Genomic DNA, 14080 nt, shown 5'->3' on the forward strand with positions numbered 1-14080 from the left:
CTCGGAACCTCTATAAGCACAGGCAACGACTGGCTTCGCAATCAACAGGTTTTTAGGTTTCACACTTTTATTCTTTTACACAGCACAATAAAATTACAACAAAAAGGTAGAAAGTGTGGAAAGTGATGCAGGAAAAACATGAAGAGTGCCAATATGATTTTGCGCTACCCAATACTTTGAAAGGCACAGCTAGCACGACAACAATGCACTGAGCTGAGCATGCGTTGCCACTTTTGAAAGCTGCAGCACTTTCTTCAATATGCTAGCTTCTTGCATCAAAACTCAAACATGCAAAAGCATTAGCTGCAAAGTTACAATCATGTAACGCAGAGCGGTAATAAATCGGCAATCATCACAGATGTCAATGCACACTCACAGTTTGTCATAGATGAACCCCTCTATCCGGTGAAGATCTTTGTAGAACCAGCCAGCTTGCTTGAACGTGAGCGCCGATGTCAGTCCCGACTTCTGGCAGACAATCTCCATGAGGCCATACTAAAATGAAGATGGAGCATGTTTTGTCAGTGGCAGGAACAGAGGAGGCTGCAAGCTCTCAAGATTACCTGTTCAAACCACAGCTTTCCCACAATGATGTTGTGAATGCAGCAGTTTACGTTGGTCCACGTGTATGTTTCACCATGCCTGGAAAAAAAAAAATGAATATGAATGCCCCTTTGCCACACCCCAGCTGGAGCCATTTTCACAAGTGCCGTACTTTCGCGACATGCATTATGTCAGATGATGTGTTCCTCCAGCACGAAGCATTCATTGACATTGCCATGTTTCTGCTGGTGTATTCCAAACTTTGTGGCCCAGAACCTATTTCTGCCTCAAAAGTCATGTCAGAATGCTACCCTATTCCAAGACAATAATATATGCTGTAATAGTAATGAGAGCGTCAGCTTGAAGAAAGGACTAGTGTGAAAATGTGCACGATTTGTAGAAAGGCGGCTGTATGAATGTTTTAAAAACTGATACTAATCCAGGACTGCAGTATTAACACAGACTGCCTTGGTATAGTACGGTACAGAAAGCTGCTGTATTAACAGAGGTTGCTTTGGTATGGTATGATACAGTACGGAACGGTATGTGGAGCTTAACATCCCAAAGCTGCAGACGTGCTACAAGAGATGCTGCAGTAGAGAGCTCAAGATTATTTCTATTTGTTTATTTACATAAATCATACAGTTAGCTTCTCAGAGGCTGTTATGGGAAAGGGGGAAATTGAAGAACAAAAAAACATATATACTGGCAAACAAATGCAAGCACAGAAACATAAACACAGGCTAAACTTAGACACTGCCGTCACAAAACAAGCCAGTATTGAGTACAAGGGTGCCAGTACATTCTAGGAAGCATTTTGTATAAAAATAGGAACTCTGCACTACCACAAATACACAGCCGAAAGACAAAAAAGAAATTTTTCCTGGCAAATATTCAAACAAGAAAGAATTAGGCTAAGGAAACAATACAAGGCAAGAATAAAGAGGGATGAGCAGAATTTAGCCTGTATAGGAATATGTTAATTAGGTGATGGGCTGCTTACCGTATCACTTGCTAGTGTGTTCTTATCCTCTGAGCTGAATGCCTAAATACGCCACAATGAAATCTAAATTCTCCTAAATGTTTACAGTGTTTTGTACACGTTTTTTAGTTGATGAACGTGACAGGTATTGGTTTATCTCAACTTTATGGGCTCCACACAAAAGTAGGTAAACGAACTTAATTTCGACTGCCTGTGGCTGTGCACTGATACTGCATAGCACACAGGTGGTCTTGCATTCAACCACCATCAAGAAAATGCAGCTGCTGCAGAGAGGATCCAATCCAGTGTCCTTTGGCTTAGGAGTCAAATCTCACACCCAATAAACGATGACTGTGTCGAAATGGTGATAACAGTACTAGAGTGCATTTTAAATGTGTATTAAGGCCTCGTTAGTTTGTTTAAAGAAAATGCAGAAAAAACTTACTATCTGGGAAAACTACAATCCATACCACCCAATTTGGACAAATATAACTACTGAATGAGGTACAAAGGCATTTATTGACATTTTTAGTACTTCATAGAAATATTGATCATGCACAAGGTATGTATGAGCAGCTCCTTTTTTAGTGCTCAGAGAATTCAGTCCGCGTTTGTGATGTTCTTGGTGAGGAACAAACTTCGCAATAGATCCGATCCGTTCATGGCAATGGCAATATTAGCGGTCTCGTCCTCATTTACAGATGCTTCGCTCCTTTGTACAAATGCACTGCGGGGAAGCCACCGTGCAACTGACTGTCGCAGCGCTTTTGCTCTCGCGTCCTCGCAGGAATGGCCCGCTCATATGTAAACACACAATTTTTTTTTAATGCTTTGCTCCTTTTAACCAAGGCACCGCAGAGAAGCCACAATGATAGGTGACTGCTGCTGCACCTCAGCTCTTCCATGTCATGTGCCCCCAGGTTCGGGCCACTCTGCATACGTGCAGTTGGCTGCTAAATGTATTCGCTTCGTTTCGATTTCAACTTTCCAAAGCGACTCAGGCTATGAGGGATGCCGTAGTGGAGGGCTTTGCGAAATTTCGACCACCTGGGGTGGTTTAACGTTCACTGACCTCTAGCATTTAACCTCCATCAAAATGCGACTGCCGTGGCTGGAAATGAAACCGAGTCTTTCGGGTCAGCAGCCAAGCAGCCAAGCCACTGAGCTACCGCAGTGGCATGCTAAACGTATTATATGATCAGGATTTTCCGAAATTTTAAATGTAATAGCCGGAACATCCTGTTATCTGGGAAGAAAAATAGTGTAACTCTATGGGACATTTTTATTGCGTGAGATTTTGAGCATATGAACTGGGAAATCACATGAACTGCAAATGTATCAATGATGTTTACCGTATTTGCTATTTGATTTGATTAGCATTGCACTTTTGCTGCTTGAAGTATTGACATGAATATTCGAAGACTACAAATTTTTCTGCTATCCTGAACTCGCAGCCAAGAATTGGTTGTTCTGAAAGATGCTCACCAGTTTCTCACACCGGTTACACACAAACCGATGCCTTCCTTACGCATCAAATGCCAGCACATGGCAAAAACACACGTATAGTACTTCTAGGCCTTACATCTGTGCATCACTATGTGTGCTGATGAGCCTAACCAGACCCTCAAACCAAACGCACTCAGGACCACTGACTTCAAAACTAACTGAGGCAGCGATTTTAGACGTCCTAAACCCCATGCATCTGGCTCACCCTGTGAAGTTTGACCTACCAGTGAGCCACTGGCAAGACCAGCATTGTGCTGCGAACAGATGTCAATAGCGTCCTTGCATTCGCAGGCTCTTTGAACTTAGCTACCCACGGCTTCATCATGTGACTCAGAATTCGGTGCCACACAGCTGCATTCGGGACTCAACCCACCAGTGACCCACAATGCAGTGAATATGTCAGTTCATGCCCTGGCACTTGTCCCACCACAACTGTACTGAGGTACTCACGAGAGGAGCTCCACGGTCAGGTGGCCCTCAGGTTTTATCTCAATGGATTTGCCCCAAAACTTGAGCTTGGGGTAAACGGAGCCATGCACCTTGAAGTGGGATGACTCAGCATGGAATGCACTCACAGGAGGGTGGTGGCTCACTTGCTCACACACCATGCGGAAGCCCACGTCGTCCCTGCAGAAAAAAGGACGCAGAGGCAATGAAACAGAAGCACAATGGCGCTAAGTACTGGAAACAGCACAGAGCACTCAAGAGGCCTACAGTGTCAAACGTCACTTCATTTACTGTCCCAAACTCTTTTGGTCCCCTCACTCATTTAATACTAAGTGCAACCCATTTCAATGCAGCTTTTCCCCTCCCATTCCTCAGAATGGCACTCCAGTAACATCAGCAATACAGCATGACTTCAGACAAGAAACTGAATCAGGATATATACACGAGGCCTGAAAGGGTACAGAGTTGAGTATTTCTTTTTTAACCAATGCACAGTAATCTGACGCACCCTTGTGTCCCTTTCCAAGAACACCCACCAAACATAACTACTTCATCGCCTTCCCCTGCCTAGGCATCAATAACACCATGTGGGATGCTCACAAGGAAGAAACAAACTGAGGGCAAAAGACCTCCATCAGTGTGAGAATATGACCTCTCTTTTCACTTTTCTACTGCTTGCCTGCCTCTCTTCTCTGTGTAACCACCATTAAAATGGGAGGCCTTTCCACTTCTACAGGTTCCCAACAGACTGCCTGCCAGTTGGCTATCTCATTTTTTTTTTGCAAGTTTCTGTAGCCACAAGTCTGCCTGCTGCAGGCAGGTATAAAGGGAGTTAGTGCTGTGGCCTCTGCTTGAGTGTGGGATGATAGCTGCAGTATGAACCTGCAGAAGTATTAAAAAAAGTCAGAGAGTGGTTGTTGATCCAAAGAATGCACCAATTTAAGTAAAAGGCAGCACGTTAAACGTGCTGTTAGTAATATGCTCGCAAAAAAAATTATAAAGTTACTAAGTGATGACATGGTCTCTCTGGCATCAGTCCCCTACAAAACCCAACTAGGTTGCCAACAATTTTTAACATAGTTCGCCAAGTTTTTACCTACATAAATTTTAACTCTCACTACGGCGAAAGCGCTCAGCAAAAATACCCGACCATGTCTGCTTGATAGCTGATGCGTTAGCCATGCATAATAATAATAATTGGTTTTTCAGGGAATGGAAATGACGCAGTATCTGTCTCATATATCGTTGGACACCTGAACCGCGCCGTAAGGGAAGGGTTAAAGGAGGGAGTGAAAGAAGAAAGGAAGAGAGAGGTGCCGTAGTGGAGGGCTCCGGAATAATTTCAACCACCTGGGGATCTTTAACGTGCACTGACATCGCACAGCACACGGGCGCCTTAATCTCAGTTTACAGCAAAGACTAGGGCGATTCAATAAGCTTCGTAGATGCAATTTATTTCACTGCGTAGTTTCTTCAAGAGTACTCACAAATGCACTGAAGGAAAAAAGAATTGCCACATTTCGCATGTGTCCTCATGTATACTAGCAATGCCTGACAATAGACAATATCTGCAGCACGCTGTCAGTATCATGTTACAGCAAACAAAAGGAAGGATGACACAATGCACATGTCATCCTTCACATAATATGCATGTCCATGCAGCACTTTCATGTTCCCAACTTATTTCAACTTATCCCTACCTTCGAACTTATCCCCACCTTCCTTTCTTCAGGCAGAAGGAGCGGTAAGACAAAAACAGTGCTTATTATTACTGTGAAAAAAACCCAGGATAGCAATTAAGAAGGAAGTGCAAAGGCAATGGGAAGACGATAAAAAGAAACAAAAACAAAATGACCGTGCTAAGTAAACATTGAGAACAATGATGAAAGCTGAATGCGCATAGTGGGTGCACAACTGTTAGGTGCAGCATCTCCTGAGTGTTGTATAGTGTTGTGTGCACTGATGATGCAATTCCCTGCTTAGTGACAATTGTAAATGTGGCCATTAACAATGTGTTTAGTGAATGTTAAATTAAGAAGTTGGTTGAAAACCTCCAGACCCATTATTAGCAGCAGGAGAACATAAGCTTTTTCATTTAGGTACGGCATATGCCCACTTACTCCAAAGAAAAGAAAAAGCCCTTCTATTTTACTATTACTGCAAAAGACTAAAACAACACACTCCACAAGAGGAGTAACTTGTAAGCCTCTTTTCCGGCGTCCGGTGCGCGCGCGCTATCTGCTCAGTGTTCGCTGTGATCTATGCCCTGTGTTCTGGTCGTCCTTGTGCCTGCCTAGACTTCGGGCCACGTAACAATATTTTGCTGTTAAACAAGCCCTGACACCCAACTCGCCAGCCAGTTTATCTTGTTACCGTATTTACTCGAATCTAGGCCGACCCCGATTTTAAGCTGACCCCCTAAAGTCCGAAGCCAACAACAACAAAAAAATTACCTCGAATGTAGGCCGAACAAAAAAGAGCGAGGACAGCGTTCACAAAACGCAAACAGCGTTTATTGAATCTGAACGTGCAGAGCTCATTCAACGTCGTCGTCGCTGCTAGACTCGTCACTGTGTTCCTTGCCACTGTCACCTTCAAACAGTGCACTATCCTCGGTACTGTCAAGCGCATTAGATATGCTGCACTTCTTAAAGGCGCGCACGATCAAAGTACCTGGGATATTGTCCCACGCTGCAGCTACCCAGCCCACCAACTGCGATAGCGATGCACGTTTGATACGGCCCGTTGCCGTTAGCATGTGGTCTTCATCAGTCAACCAGTCCGTGTAATATTTCCACAGACGATCCTTGAAAGGTTTGTTGATGCAGACATCAAGTGGCTGCAAATGGCCTGTCATGCCGCCCGGTATGACAGCGAGGTCCGTGTTCGCTTGGGCGAGCGCAGCCTTCACGTTGTCGGTCAAGTGCCCACGGTAAGAGTCGACGACAAGGAGCGAGTTCTTTGTAAAAAGGGCTGCTGGACGCCGTCGCCACACCATCTTAACCCGCTCTTCCACCATCGCACCCGTCATCCACCCGTTCTCATTTGCCCACACAATGACATTTCTTGGCAAAGTTTCTCGACCAGGCAGTGTCTTCCTTTTAAATATCATATAAGGAGGGAGTTTATGTCCATCAGCTGTGCAGCACAGCATCGCAGTTGTGCGATGCTTCTCGTAGCCCGCAGAGGGCACCTTCACCTCCTTGGCACCCTTTTCATTCATGGTGTACGCCACTGGCATATTAAAATACACAGCCGTCTGGTCGGCGTTGCCGATTTGCCCAAAATTGTAGCCTGCCGCTTCTCTCTTTCACAACACGTAGCACTGAAAAGCTATCAGCTTTTCTTCGAAATCGCTTGGCATCAACATGAAACACTTGAAATGGTAACGTGTAGCAGCATCTTTAAAATGCAGTGAATGGAAGTGGAAGTGTGACGTTGGAGGCTGAAGCCGAAGCGCTTCATGAATTTCTGAAGCCAGCCCCGGCTGGCTTTGAAATCCTTTGGCGTTAGGCCTCGCTCCCTTGAAAGTTCCCTAGCTTTCGCTTGGAGCACTTCTGTTGTCACTGGGAGGGCAGCTGCTCTCTGCGTCCGAACAAAGTCGGCCAAAACTGTCTCCACTTCGTGGCGACGGCCTTTCTTTGGTCCGCTAAATGCCATCCTCGTTGCGGCGCACGCAAAAAGCTGCTGTCGTTGTCCCCTCCAACGACGGATGTTTTTCTCGTTGACGCCAAGTCCCATCCGGCTTGAAGGTTCGACGATGCCTCTGCGGCTATCACAACTTTTCGCTTGAAAGCGGCACTGTAGTGGCATCTCCTGCTTGGTGCCATTGCGATAACACCACGCTGCACACCGATATGGCCGACACGACACAGGTCAAAATGGCGACCTCGCTTGTGTACGGTTAGGTACTTGCACGGCTAGTAGCAGCTGCGATACTGACTTTTCTAGACGGCGCTAGCTATGCACCACATTTAGCAGTTTCAGTGAAAAACTGGCGTGTTTTTCAAAATCCTCGAATCTAAGCCAACCCTAGAGTTTGGAATACGATTATTTGAAAAAAAACTATCGGCCTAGATTCGAACAAATACGGTAAGCATTTCCACAACAGAGAGCGGCAGCTTCTTTTAAAGATACTGCAAATGCTGACTGTGCTGATGGAAACATAGTTTCATGTTCTATCCAATAGCTCTGGACATAAAGCTTGTGCACTGCCCCGCACAAAAGGACGATTGCCTGCCCACAGGAAATTGAAGATTAGCTGTGGAATGCAGAGAGAGAAAAGAAGAGAGAGGAGAAGAGACACCAACATGAAACACTTGAAATGATAAGGTGTAGCAGCACCTTGAAAATGCAGTGAATGGAAATGGAAGCTATTTTATCAGCAGAAGCTCTATGTTTTCCTGGCTAACTTGCCAGTGGCTGGATCTCGAGGGCAGATTACAGTCATGGCTTATGTTCTGCTTGACCAAAAATTGTTTGCAGTTGACTTGCTGTGAACACTGCTGTAGCCAATTTCCTGATACAGCAAAGTGAATGCAAAGTCTTACCAGTGATCCCTTATTTCAATGGCCACAGTATTGGTACAATAAAACCAGAAGAAATAGACCTGAAGCCTCATTGGTTAATGCAGAGATAATTTTTTTCAGTCTTTAAAGACCCGAGAGTTCAAAATTCTCAATATCTGAATGGAATTGCATGCAAGAGTACACATTTGACATGCTTCATGCAGGCCGAGGTGGAAGGCAATCGCATGCAAGCTGAGAAATGAGCTTTGCATTTGCATGTTCTAAAACTGCTGTGTTTGTGTTAGAACATTCATTGTGTTGAACTGCCTTTGAATTTTTTCTGCGTCAGTATGAGTTTCTACTTCAATAAAAAAACAAATGCATTTTTGATTCAGCTATCGCATTCTCACAACAGCGTGAGACTTCAATAAGCGATTTCAGACAAAACCGGTTATATGTACTTCTGCTACACCTCTGCAATAGCCGTGTTCTCAGTACTAATACAAGGGATCTTCTCAACACAAAAAGCAGGTATGCATGTCATTCGCTACAATGTTTAAGTCATTATGCATTGCCCAATTACACAGAAAACTGCAGCTTTGTGCAAGAATTTCTCGCCATGCCATATGATTAGGATGTTACTTTCTTCAAAACCTGTCTGATTCTACATAGCTGCATTGCAACTGGACCTGTCAATGATAGAACTTGCACACACTGAATGTCAAGCGACATTCAACTAACCACTGGCAAAATGTTGGTCCAACGTTTTTACAACAATCCCCCAAGGTGGAGTAGATTCAAAGTGAAGGAGCAATGACTCATTAGCATTCACCCAAGCACAGCCAAACAGCTTTCCTTTGTAGCCATTTAGCTGTGCTTGATGGATGCTAATGAGTAATTACTAATTGCTCCTTTATTACCGGCTAAACGTTGAATGGTGCTACAATACTGCAGTATCACCTAAAATACTGCTACATTTCCCGATGCACAGAGACATGGTACTTACCTGACTAGCTCGTATGTTTCGCCAAGCAGAGGGTTGAATGGCTTGCTCAATCGTTCGAGGTTTGATGAGAGTGCCGACACCGCAAAGGCAGTAACCAGCTGAAATGCAGACCAGCACACCAGTGTCCCTCAGTGCTTCATGTTGCAAGGAACTTCAACAAAAACACAATAAGCCGTCATAAATCTTAACTCCCATGACTGCACTCCTGAATTACTTTGCCATGCCAAGGATAAACAGAAATTAATGACCAAGAGAGCATTGAAACGCAAGCACTCGATACCTCACAATGAAACACGGAAGTGTTGCTGTGAGTCAGAGTAGCAAAAGTAAGGTAAAAAATACTGCAAGCCTGATTATGTTCACCCACTGCCAGATTATGTCCACCCATTGCTGCGTGGTTTTTCTGTTCTGCTAGTACATCGAAATGCCGAAACTGCACGTGATGCGCGTGCAGTTTCGGCTGTGGGGAACCTTACCATTATTGAGCAGTTTTACTTCAGACACTCCCGGTAATGTGTACGAATAGAGCATTTGACAGAACTGCGGGAAATCATTGTCATCGTGCAGTTTTTGTCCCAAAAGCAGATGACCATCACCCATGTTTTCACAAAATAAATTTACTCATGCAAATTGTTTCTGGCAGTCTTTTGGGGGCTGTTCAATAACTCGACCTTTGGATAATTTGGAAATGCTTTTGTTTCCCTTGAAGTCCGAATTAATGAGGATTTACTGCATAAAAGCGGGAAACACATCTTTGTATGCTATATCAAACAGACACAAGAATAGGAAAAACTGACTAATAATATTGCCAGTAATACTGCCCTTACAGTTAGAGAAAAAGGCCAACTGCAGACAGGAGCACACTGCCAGACTTTTGCACCTTTACATGTGAAACCTTCGAAAAAATAGCAAAACCCCCCCTAAGGGCACAGGTAAGAAATATTAGTTACACTGCAATTGCAGCTTTCCAAACATTAATGTTTTATGTGGCATAAAAACAATGTGTTTGGTGCAATTCGTCTATCAATCTACAGGTTCTACAATGAACAAATTTTCATAAGTGGCATGATGAACTACATTTTTCCATGAGCCCGTAAGATCTTGCAAAATTGCTTACGTGCATAAATCAAATGGATGGGCGCACACCAATGGCAGTACACACCAAACATGAAGGCACAGCTAACTGATTACGTTACTTAATGAAAATCTTTGCACTATGTATTATACCACTTTTAGCACAAGAGGCAGTGGACAACTTTATGTAATAACAGTGTCACAACAACTTTCATATGATTAAACAAGCTACTATATACTAATGTAGATAACTTTTGCTATGACCATGACATGCCAAACATTTTTTTGCTGTCCCACAAGAACCCGCCGCGGTGGCTCAGTGGTTAGGGCGCTCGACTACTGATCCGGAGTTCCCGGGTTCGAACCCGACCGCGGCGGCTTCGTTTTTATGGAGGAAAAACACTAAGGCGCCCGTGTGCTGTGCAATGTCAGTGCATGTTAAAGATCCCCAGGTGGTCGAAATTATTCTGGAGCCCTCCACTACACTACGGCACCTCTTCTTCCTTTCTTCTTTCACTCCCTCCTTTATCCCTTCCCTTACAGTGTGGTTCAGGTGTCCAACAATATATGAGACAGATACTGCGCCATTTCCTTTCCCCAAAAACCAATTATTATTATTATTATGTCCCACAAGAAACTCTGCAGCAATGTTTACGTCTCAGGGCCCTGCTCTGTGGAACAAACCATTGCTAACATTACATGTTTATGGATGGCAACACAAGTGTTTTCATAGAGCGAAAATCTGTTGAAGACTGCACTCACTTGAGAAAAACTGCAATGTTGATTAGTTTTTTTTTTATAACGCTGGCCAGTAGCATCTTATCTTTTGTCTTTTTCTGCTAGTTATGATGAGCAAATTCTCAGCTCAACATCCAACATCTCTTATGTTCTCTTTCAAGAGAGAGCAACAAATAGCAAGCAGTGTTTCAATGGAAGAGAGTTGGAAAAGGGTGCTCAATAAGGCGCATACCTCGATCCTGTCTATGGGGTCAGCAGCTTCATCAGCCTGAACAAGAAGCTCACTGTACTCCATGTTCTCCGAGATGCGTTGCAAGAAGCTCAGAGGTTCGTTGAACACCACTGGCATTGTGATCTTCGACAGTTCCTGCACAAAGCATGGCCGTTCCTCTTAGCATGTGTTCACGTAATTGCTGCTTAGGAACGTAATTCCAGCAGAGAATGCCAAGAATGAGATAATTTGTGGTAGCACTCATTCAAATTCTGTTTGCTTTCCCATGCTTTCAACGTGTATTAAGAGCGCTTACTTAAAATAGCCTGTACACTATTTATTCTTACTTTATTCTTTTGTTTTAGTGGCAAGAGGGCAGTGTAGATGGAAGCCTGTATATGGGCACTCACAAAACAGACCCAATTCACACCTGATTGTATGTCCCCCAATTTAAGTCAAACTTCAAGAAATCTGAGCAAAAATCTGAGATACCATGGAATCTGAACCATGCAAGTAAACACACAGCTGTGTGCTCAGTGTGCATCAACACATCATGCCTGAAAAATTTACCATTAAATGTCAACATAATCAGATGAAGAAAATGTGCTCTACTTACTTTTGACATTAACTGCACATTCACTTGACAGTGCAGAAAATGATCACAAATAAGGTGCAGTCTGAACTACATAGAGTGACCCTTCAAATGGGGCTGATGCATTGCTGAAGTTATTAAATGGCACTGCAAGGCCGATGCTTTATTCCTTAAGAACAAACCAAATAAGTATCACTGTCATTTCTGATAAATTAAACATAAGCAAGTAGCTAGAGTCAAACACTGTGTGAAATCTGAGAGCTCAAAATGAATTCTTTAGCTGGCAGAAACACTTGTACCTGCCACCAAGTGGTGTACAATAGTTGACAACCAAGTGGTGTACAGCAGTTCATAGTTCAAGCACAGCACGACTTCTTTTCTTCAAACAAGCTGTCATGTAATATGAATAAATGAAGTCGGACAACAGTCTTCCATGCTTTTCTCGCCTAAAAAGGGCACACAAGGTTTCTAGCTGCAATACAACGTTTGCAAACTTCTAAGTTACAGCATAATCAGCATATGCACGACCAGTCACAAGCCAGATTTCTTTTGAGATTTCAAAATAATGCAGGGAAGCTGAACACCAAAGCTAAAACAGAAACTGTGCTGAATTGGCCACCATACCTTTCCTATACATTGCTTCAGTATGCTCCATAGGCTGAAGTCATTCTTTGAGAACATGGGCACTGGAAGACGTGTTCTGGAAAGACACGGAAGAAGAAAAGAAAGCCAGTAAGCCTTCTGTAATGGACTGGCGGTGAACAAGTACAGCGCTGCGATTGCTACCAACGTGACCTAAAAGCAGCTCCTACATCAACAAAAAAGTGTTACTTTGGTGCAGCAGAACTTTTCTGGCACAACTACATGTTTATTTTTATATATGGATGCATACACACGAATGAAGAACCCCATTCCCTCATTTTTAATTCAATCTTTGCAAAAACTTAACAAAGCTGACAGCACTTAAATGCTCTATTTACAAAACCCCCTAACAACAGAAGCATCAAAGTCCCTTAAATGATTTCAGATGAACAATACTGACTTTAGGCTTCAATCTGTGAAAAATCATTCTTCTGTAAATCTCACTCAACCAACTACTAATATGCAATGCAAATCATATCAATTTTGCCTGTTTTAGAAACATACCTACACTGTGGCCATAGTGGCTACATTTGGATGGAGGAGAAATTCAAAAACGCTTGAGTGCTGTGCAATGCCGGTGTACGATAATGAATTCCAGGTGGTTGAAATTAATCTAGAGTCCTCAAATATGGCATACCTGACAGCACAAGTGCATCATTGAAATGTTAAACACCTCACATCATAGAAAAGGTAAATATCTCCGTTTCACATCCACATTTCACAAGATCAAACACACTTTTCTTAAACCTGGACATTGGTTTCTACATTGGTAGACAGCCTCGTCTACGTTCTGTGTGTTCCTTTCTGTGTCTGCGTTTTGGTTTTTTTCGGCTGTTCCCACCAAGAATTCTACAGCAAGGCTAGTAAAACTTGCTACTTCAATCCCACTAACTTGAAACTGCTTTGGAATTTATATAGAGACTTGAACAGCCAAAATGGTGTTCTGTTCCCTCAACACAAGAAATATTTAGATGCAACAAGATTTTTGTGTGTTGGTGAGTGTTGGGTTTTATGGCACATAGGCAACTAAGGCCATCGTGCGCCAAGCTCAAGGTATAAAAGTTTCCTAGACGCAACAAGATTTACTATGACTAGCCTAGTGGCTGCCTAGTAGGAGTGTTAATAAATTCATTAAGAATTCACATAAAAAAAATCACATGGGCCAGAAGATGAAATTTGCCGTGACTGTGGTCTCACCAATACAATACAAGACATAAGATATCAGGCTTCATAACATGCAAGGTTTGATAGTACACTGCTCTTGAAGCAAAACACAAATTGTCAAACTTCTTGGTAACTGCCATTCTTGTGATACGTAACTGTACTTCTTGAACAGCCTTGGTTCCTGGCAGCTGCTCAAGCTATGAGCAGGCAGGCTGTCGGAGATGAAAAAATGCGATATATTTTTTTTTTCTTGACTGAGGACAGAAGTGCTCCTGATGCAGCTTTCCAGTTTTACTGCCGTGCAGCCAGGCTTTTCCCTTGACCTGATATATCTCAATGCTGCAAGTGTCAAGCCATTCACCTTGCGATGAAGGGCAATGGGTAAATGGGCACGTTGTAAAGAAGGGCTCCAGACTAACTATGACCACTTAGAGTACTTAAATGTGCACCAAAATCTTAGTACACAAGTGTTTTTTCATTCAACTTAATTTGAAATCCAGCTGCTGTGGCCATGGCTGAACCAACATGCTCAGCAGTCAAATACCATAGCCCTTGAGCTACTACAGTGAAAAACAACTGAAACCAATGTCATGGCTGGCTGCTTAGATGTATAATCTCTAGTATGCTTTTAAGAAGTTGGACAAGCCAAGGGTGAACCTCACAAAAG

The 14080-nt window shown here is 43.2% G+C and overlaps 1 protein-coding gene across 1 annotated transcript in view; it reads right to left on the reverse strand.

Annotated features, from left to right (window-relative positions):
* LOC144129202 (oxysterol-binding protein-related protein 1-like) overlaps positions 1–14080 on the reverse strand; it is a 79710-nt gene that overhangs the window by 17639 nt on the left and 47991 nt on the right. Inside the window, exons 15-20 of the mRNA XM_077663190.1 lie at positions 12232–12307; positions 11037–11171; positions 8993–9090; positions 3482–3658; positions 564–642; positions 377–495 (exon numbers count right to left, since the gene is read on the reverse strand). Coding sequence (XP_077519316.1) covers positions 377–495; positions 564–642; positions 3482–3658; positions 8993–9090; positions 11037–11171; positions 12232–12307 — 684 coding nt within the window. The remainder of the gene's footprint in view (positions 1–376; positions 496–563; positions 643–3481; positions 3659–8992; positions 9091–11036; positions 11172–12231; positions 12308–14080) is intronic.

Source organism: Amblyomma americanum, chromosome 4 (assembly GCF_052857255.1).
Source record: "Amblyomma americanum isolate KBUSLIRL-KWMA chromosome 4, ASM5285725v1, whole genome shotgun sequence".
Classification (NCBI taxonomy): Eukaryota; Metazoa; Arthropoda; class Arachnida; order Ixodida; family Ixodidae; genus Amblyomma; species Amblyomma americanum.